Source organism: Etheostoma spectabile, chromosome 20, assembly GCF_008692095.1.
Source record: "Etheostoma spectabile isolate EspeVRDwgs_2016 chromosome 20, UIUC_Espe_1.0, whole genome shotgun sequence".
Classification (NCBI taxonomy): Eukaryota; Metazoa; Chordata; class Actinopteri; order Perciformes; family Percidae; genus Etheostoma; species Etheostoma spectabile.
Window position 1 is genome coordinate 14,587,280 of NC_045752.1, and position 7,385 is coordinate 14,594,664.

The 7,385-nt window shown below is 38.9% G+C and overlaps 1 protein-coding gene across 3 annotated transcripts; it reads left to right on the top strand.

Moving 5' to 3' along the window:
* The first annotated feature begins 876 nt into the window (after positions 1–876).
* LOC116669627 (protein tyrosine phosphatase type IVA 2) lies at positions 877–6,047 on the top strand. Of its 3 annotated transcripts, none has more exons than XM_032499553.1 (8): positions 877–1,111; positions 2,090–2,228; positions 2,331–2,456; positions 2,831–3,529; positions 3,624–3,716; positions 4,341–4,471; positions 4,731–4,805; positions 4,925–6,047. In XM_032499553.1, the coding sequence occupies exons 4-8, from the start codon at positions 3,434–3,436 to the stop codon at positions 5,034–5,036; spliced, it is 507 nt and encodes a 168-aa protein (XP_032355444.1). In that variant the 5' UTR covers positions 877–1,111; positions 2,090–2,228; positions 2,331–2,456; positions 2,831–3,433; the 3' UTR covers positions 5,037–6,047. The 3 variants fall into 3 exon arrangements, with proteins under 3 accessions (XP_032355444.1, XP_032355445.1, XP_032355446.1); XM_032499554.1 differs by having other exon boundaries at positions 934–1,111; positions 2,093–2,228; XM_032499555.1 differs by lacking the exon at positions 877–1,111 and adding an exon at positions 1,713–1,816.
* The last annotated feature ends 1,338 nt before the right edge of the window (positions 6,048–7,385 follow it).

The window sequence follows — 7,385 nt, forward strand, 5'->3', positions numbered from 1 at the left end:
AGAGAGAGAGAGAGAGAAATGCCACACCCTTTATGGTGTCACACACCCAAGAGGCCCTGAGGGGCTGAAATGTGTTTTTACAATGAGCAGTGTGTTCACAACCGACTTACAGCATTAGTTCAGAAAGAAAAGTAGTGTATTGAAAAGTTTCAGTTACTTGTTGCAACAGTGTATTTGCAATAGAGTAACTGCATCAAATCAAATCTAATAAATGTTGCATGCACGGGAAGTGAGAAGACAAAATGTGAAATCTGAAAAGTGTTCATAAGCTGTGAATAGTATAATGATAAAATAAATTAAGATACAAACTTTGAGATAGAAACTAATGGTATGAAACATTTAATAACATTTGAGAAAATCTAGTGGAACGTGTAGTAACCTTACAACAACAATAATATATAGTTCATAATAGTAGGAAATGCCAGCAGGATAAAGGTTAGAGGTCAAGCTGTAAATTAGATGCATGCATTACAAGTGCTGCGTAAAGCAGTTTTGTGTGTTTCTATGTGAACTTTAGGTAAACACCCTCACTGACTTAAAGCACTTTAAAAACACAGTCATACTTTTTACATTTTGGTAGATTGACTTTGTTGTGTGTAAACAGTAGATGGCAGCAACAGATACAATTTGCCTGCGTGCAGCGGGCAGCCTGTAATAGCATAAATGCGCCTAAATAAATTGGCTACTAAGAAAGTTACAGTTTCAGTTACGCCTGGATTAATACAAATGTGACATTTAGAGGGTAGAGAATATCAACACCAACCAATTAAAATTAGCACTTTTTCTTTTAAAGAAAGCGACATAATGTGAAGTTAGACTTCAGCAGGGCATGGTTTAGCATTACAGTGATTTTTTTTTTTAAATGTGTCAAACCAGCAGGAGATAGACTGCATAGTACCGGAAATGTACTTAAAAAATAAAATGTTCATGATTTTTCAAAACAGAGCAATGCGTATTTAAAAAACATAAGTTTCATTATTAAAGCCTGCGACCGGAAGTGTTGTTGTTTATTGTCACTGACTCGACATTTTATGTTCAACATGCCTCCATGCAGACTCTTCTCTGTCATTAGCTAGAAGCATCTGGATTTTACGTGGAACTCCTGCGTTTTGTAAGTAACGTTAACGCTAGCTAGCTAGCTATGTCACTCGTGTGTATGTTTTAATGTCGATGTAGCCACTGTTACTAATTGTGTAACTAATGTTACCGAGTGTTAACGAGACCACTGTGTTTCGTTGTCATAGCTAGCTGTTATTGTAAAGCAAAAAACGCTCGAAGTGCTAGCTAGCTTTCTGTTTACTCTGGGGACATGGTTGTTAACCTGGTTTTACATGACCTCGCTGGCGGCGGAACCTCTAGCTAATAACAGATGAATTGCTGATAAGTGTAGTGAGATAGCTATCGGAATAACTTTGTCTTAAACTGGGTATGTTATAGCTAACGTTTGTGGTAACGATATAACTTAGGGACAGCAATGTAACGTTTGTGCCTTTTTAAAAATCAGCCACCAGTAACGGTAAGAAACAGTTAATGCTAGCGAGCTGCTGGCTGAACGTCGCCCGGGCTATGCATTCTGAACATGGATAACGCTTTTGCTGTATCTAAGGTTACAGGCATAACATAATTAACTTAGCTAGCTAGCTAGCTAGCTGTAGCTAAATAAGTACCGTTAGCCAATAGCGATGAGCACGCAGTAACGTTAATGTACCGTTAACTGTTTTACGATCAGTTGTTTTACGATCAGTTTACGATCAGAAACCGTTATTATCGTGTGCAGACACCATATCAAGCCAAACTCCATGTAAAAAAAGGCAGTGTATGTGACATTTTATATATATATATATATATATATTTATATTTATATTTATTTATTTATGTATGTGTGTGTGTCCTGTTATGTTTGCTTGGTGGATAATTTCACTCGGGTTTTATAACACGGGATAGCAACATTAGATAGCTAATATAATTGTCACGTTTGAAAAAGGGAGGTTGATGTTACGAAATGTCATCATAAACACATGCAGGGAGGAGCTAAGGTAAAGCCAGGCAACGTTAACTGAGCAATATTAACATATTTTCCTTTACGCAGCAGGTTAGCAGCACGCTAGCGGGCCGTTGTCAGCCAGGACCCAGAAAAGCAGCATCATCATCAATGGTGTGTCTACATCCCGGAGCCGTCACAATTTCCTGTGTCCGCTCAATGAACCATCTCCTCAGCTCTCATCACAGTGAGTATATGTACCACGGGTCACTGCAACACAGTCCCCACTCGTAATACCGTGCAAATTAGTAGCTACACATTACACATTGCAATTCATTGTCTCTCTCAGGCTGCACATGTATGGCGTTTGCGAGGCTCGGAGGGGAGTTTTGCCAAGCCCAGCACCTACTGCTTATTGTGGACAAGTGAACAGGAGATACCAGCTAGGAGCAAACACTGCGATTGACGTGTACAGGTGTGTAGTACGAAGGCAGGTGGTTTTGAACCAGGTAGATCATGAAAAAGTCAATGTTTACCATGTCACAGTCCACGATCAGCAGAGAGTAGCGTTACACTCAATCAGTAATGACAAAAATACGGATACATGTCCATATATGTATCTAGTCATTTGCGTCATCTCGCGGTGGCCTATAAAAAGACAGTAACATGTGCATGAAGTTATAAAAGAGAGCAACCCGTGCAGCATTGGTTATCAGATCACACTAGAATCACAGATAAAACATTTTATTGAGAATAGGTCAGTGGACAAAAAGATCATATTAATTATAAAGTAACAAGCAAAACCCAATATGGAAGAATACCTGAATGACCATCTTCATTTCCTCATAGATCCTTACTGCCATCCTGTTCAACCCATATGAAGACAAGCCAACGTTCAGCCTGTCACCTGTCCTGGGGCGTAGGAGAACCTTTAGTTTTATCCCAGGATTTACTCACAGCTCTTCTCCTTGCCTGTGTTTCCTTTCTTCTTCTACTCTGATTTGTACAAGTCTTCTCTGAATGGGCTAGCAAATTTGCAAAAAAAGAAGGACAGGTTTTTTTTTTTTTTCTGTCTTCATTTTTTTTGCGTCTTTTTTTTTTCCTGGACTTTGGGCGTCCCTTCTGCAGTCTTTTTGATCCCAAATGTGCTAGAGTTTAATTGATTTTAACCAAGCCAATTTAATTTTTTTCTTCTTTGCCAAGAAAATAAATTATAAATAAATAAATATTAACAGTCATTGCACATAAATCATACAGATTAGTTAGGGAAATTAATTGAAGTGATTTTTATTTTAGCAAAAACAATTTTTATTTTTCCTTTTTTATTTTAAACAATCAAAATCCTTTCACGTTGATTCCTTTGGAGAGACTTCTGTTGTTGTTACTATCATTTGGAGCACAACATATTTTGGATCTTTTTTCCTATTCTGATAAACCTTTGAGGGTCTAAAAATGAACCGACCAGCTCCAGTGGAGATCTCTTATGACTGCTTGAGATTCCTCATTACACACAACCCCACCAATGCACAGCTGGGAAGGTTTATAGAGGTAGCACACATGTTTTAATAATTCATTTATATCCTTCCTTTTCTTTTATTCACAATGGGGGCAACAGTGACATGCTATGTGTTTTGATGTGCAGGATCTGAAGGCATATGGAGTAAACACCCTGGTGAGAGTGTGTGCTGCTACATATGACAAGACACCAGTGGAACAAGAAAGTATACAAGTCCTAGTAAGTGACATACACACCAGAAGAAGTCTTAGGCCCTGTTTATATGTACATGGTTATTTTTGAAAAACGGAGACAATTCCCTTTGTTTGTGCCATTTGTTTACACCCAAACGGAGAATTTGCCTCTTAAAACCATTCTTTCTAAAAACTCCGGCTGGAGTGGAGAGTTTGGAAATCTTTGTTTGCACATTTGCAGAGACAGGGACAAACAGAGACAAACAGAGGTTTAGGCAGCCGAGGAAGAGAAGAGAGAAAGTGATTTGTTTCTGTTGTTGCTATTTTTGGGATTCCGATTGGCTAATTGATGGGCTTGAGCTTCTCGTTACACTGCAACCTACAGGTTTGGCATGCTCTTGACAGCATTGAAGGCATATATACAGGGGTATGTGTAACTGAACACTTTACTGCAAGCATCTTTTAATCTTTCTTTTGACTATATCTTTTTACTACAACGATCAGACATACATTTAAATGCCCTCTGTAAATAGACAATACTATTTTTCTGTAGTACAGAAACCTCTCATGGGTCAACTCTGGACATGAAAACAAAACTGTTTTACATTTTTTTTAAAAAGTTGTCGCAACAAATTGATGAGCTCAAATAACGACTTGATATCCCCTCCAGGATTGGCCATTTGACGATGGCTCTGCCCCCCCAGAACAGGTGGTCGATGATTGGCTGGCCCTGCTGCAGACAAAATTCCGAGAGGAGCCTGGCAGCTGTGTGGCTGTGCACTGTGTTGCCGGATTAGGACGGTTAGTATGCAATAGACACAGGATTTAACATATGGAGTTCATTACATTTAAATGGCTAGCCCAGATTAATAATGTTGACCCAAGTCAGTGTTGTTTCAGACATGCACACAATTTGTTGTTTAAACCTGGCTTTCATTGTCAATTGTAGTAGTGTTGCACAGTGTAAACCTCTGTGGTACTAGAACTACAGAGGGACAGGACTGTTGCCAAAATAGTTGGTTGTACTTTTTTTTTAAATTTATTTGTTGTTTGTCCTCAGAGCTCCTGTGTTGGTGGCCCTGGCTCTAATTGAGTGTGGGATGGAATATGAAGATGCCGTGCACTTCATAAGACTGTGAGTACCAAATACTGATGCAACTGCTCTGTCTTTTCATGTATATTCAGTAGTACCGTCCCTGGAAATTGCTCACGCACCTGTCACTGTTTTTAGAAATGTCTCTTTCATGTTGTCAGGAAGCGTCGTGGAGCGTTCAACTCCAAGCAGCTGCTGTACCTGGAAAACTACAAACCTAAGCTGTGTCTGCGCACCAAAGATGCCAACGGACAGAGCTGCTCCATACAGTAGGAATCTCCAACCCATACATCTTCACTGCAGCTTCATAGGAGACTTTCACCTTTGGCTGTTAAATGGAAAGTTAACATGTTATGTCAAATTTCTGAAAGTCTTCTAAAAGATGTACAGACATCTCATTTTACATCATAAATGAGCTCAAAGTGGAGTTGTTAAATTTATTTTGTTGTTTCTGCTCTATGGTCTGTGACCTCACCTGAATATGTAGCAACCATACACACATACTTAGCCCATTAAAGGGAAACCCCACAGTCAAGTAGAATTCATTTCAACTGTCGTCACTGTGAATTCAAGCTTGTTTGGTTATAAAAGTTAAAAACATTTATTCCAAAGGTTACTTTCTCAATTCACTGTTACATGTGCAGCTACAATAAATGCTAATAACAGACTTGATTTGATTTAAATGTACTTGGATACATCACTTCAGAATACACAATTTAGTGCAATATAGTTCATGATAGAGCGGCAGCATACAGTATGTGATATTAGTCTTCCTGCTAACAATTTAGCATAGTTGATATTGAGTTGAATTGAGGTATTTGCGTGACAACAGTTGAGAATGTACTGTTGTCTGATAGGCTCCATGCACACACAGGAACATTTACTATTTAAGAAGGTAAATAAATAAGATAGCATTTATTGAAGTAGGAGTGAGCTTTTAGTGATACAATGTTGGTGCCCTGGGTTTTCGTCGCTGTTAAACATGTAATAATGGGGCAATCTCCTGTGTGGAGCCAACATGGCTGCCGTTGAATCCAGTCGCCATAGTTCCTTGTCTATTCCCGGATCTGTACCTACTTAGCTCACTGGTCAGCTGCTGTGTTTGTAAGATGCTGTTGGGTTTTTTGTGATGTTATAATTTTTCTATAGGTTTTCTTTCCCTGTGCCCTACCTATTTGTACTTGTTTATTTATTGATTCCACAGTGTTTCTTTGTGAAATGTCTGTCTGCTAGGAAAACACATCTAGTGGTCTTGTTGGAAAATTAAAGTGTTTAGTAATGTAACAGTTTCTTGTTGCAAAATTCCTTTTGAAAAGCATCCTAATTCTAGTAAGACGTGTCTGTCTGCAATGTGACTTTAGGCACACTTATTATTTAAATACATTTTCAAAATCATTTCCGATTAAGAGCCACTTAAAGACAACTAGTGTTGTACTGATCAGATCCACATTGAATACACAATTAGGTTGCATAAGAAAACCTGCTGACCTGAGACAACAATCACATCACTATTATGTCAGTGGAAACCATATGACATATTTCTGAAGTAACAATTTTGTTAATATCTTTACCATGAAGCTTTGCAAACTTCCAGGCGGCCTCACAACGTCCAGTCACATAAATGGGCTCCACGTGTGTGTGCGTGTGTGCGTGTGCGTGTGTGCGGGTGTGGTGTGTGTGTGCGTGTGTGGCGTGTGTGCGTGTGTGCGTGCTGCGTGGCGTGCGTGCGTGCGTGCGTGCGTGCGTGCGTGGCGTGCGTGGGCGTGCGTGCGTGCGTGTGTGTGTGTGTGTGTGTTGTGTGTGTGTGACCACATTTCAAGATTGATCGGTTCTATTGACTGACCTGACAGGAATGCACATGAACTAACCTTGACCAATAGAGCTACAATGGATGAATACAACAAATGCCCATGACTTGGAAGCAAGAGATTTATTGACAAAGTTTTTTTTTTTTTTAAGATTATGTTTTTGGGGAAAATGTTACTTTTCATTACTGCTTTCTTTCATGTTCATGTCCACACAAAGAGACAGCTGGCTGATTTCACATTAAATCCTGGAGCATTACGGCACTAAGGTGGACTTCGTAGTCAGAAGAAACACAATTCTATTTCTCTTATTTTCTCAAGTGGTTTTATATGCTCTACAATTAAAGATGCTGTACAGAGTGATAAAACAGTTGTACAAAGAACCAACAAGATCTAACTACAGAGTTTTCTAACAAATAAGATTATTCTTGGTAAATGGTAATTGGGTCACAAAGTCACTTACATGTCCACAAAAAGCCTGAGTATACAGATACCATTTGTTTGACACTAGTAACTATAATGCTACACTTCAAGTGAATTAAGCAAACTTTACACTGACCACATGCATATGTTGATATACAGAGATGAAAATAAAATGTTCACGCCTCTTAAGCAGCAGTCAGTGGTCAAGTTCAAATGTTCTGGTTTAGTTGAGTGTTTGTAGTTCCTGTGGACAGTAGAGGGCGGTAGCGTCCTGCCAGATAGTTCAATTTACTAATTGCGTTATTTGTACTTGGATTAAAATGTAAAAAGAGCACCATCAATCTTTTAAATGTTTTTCAGCGCTGTTGGAAATCAACTTTTGTTAAGGTTGAAC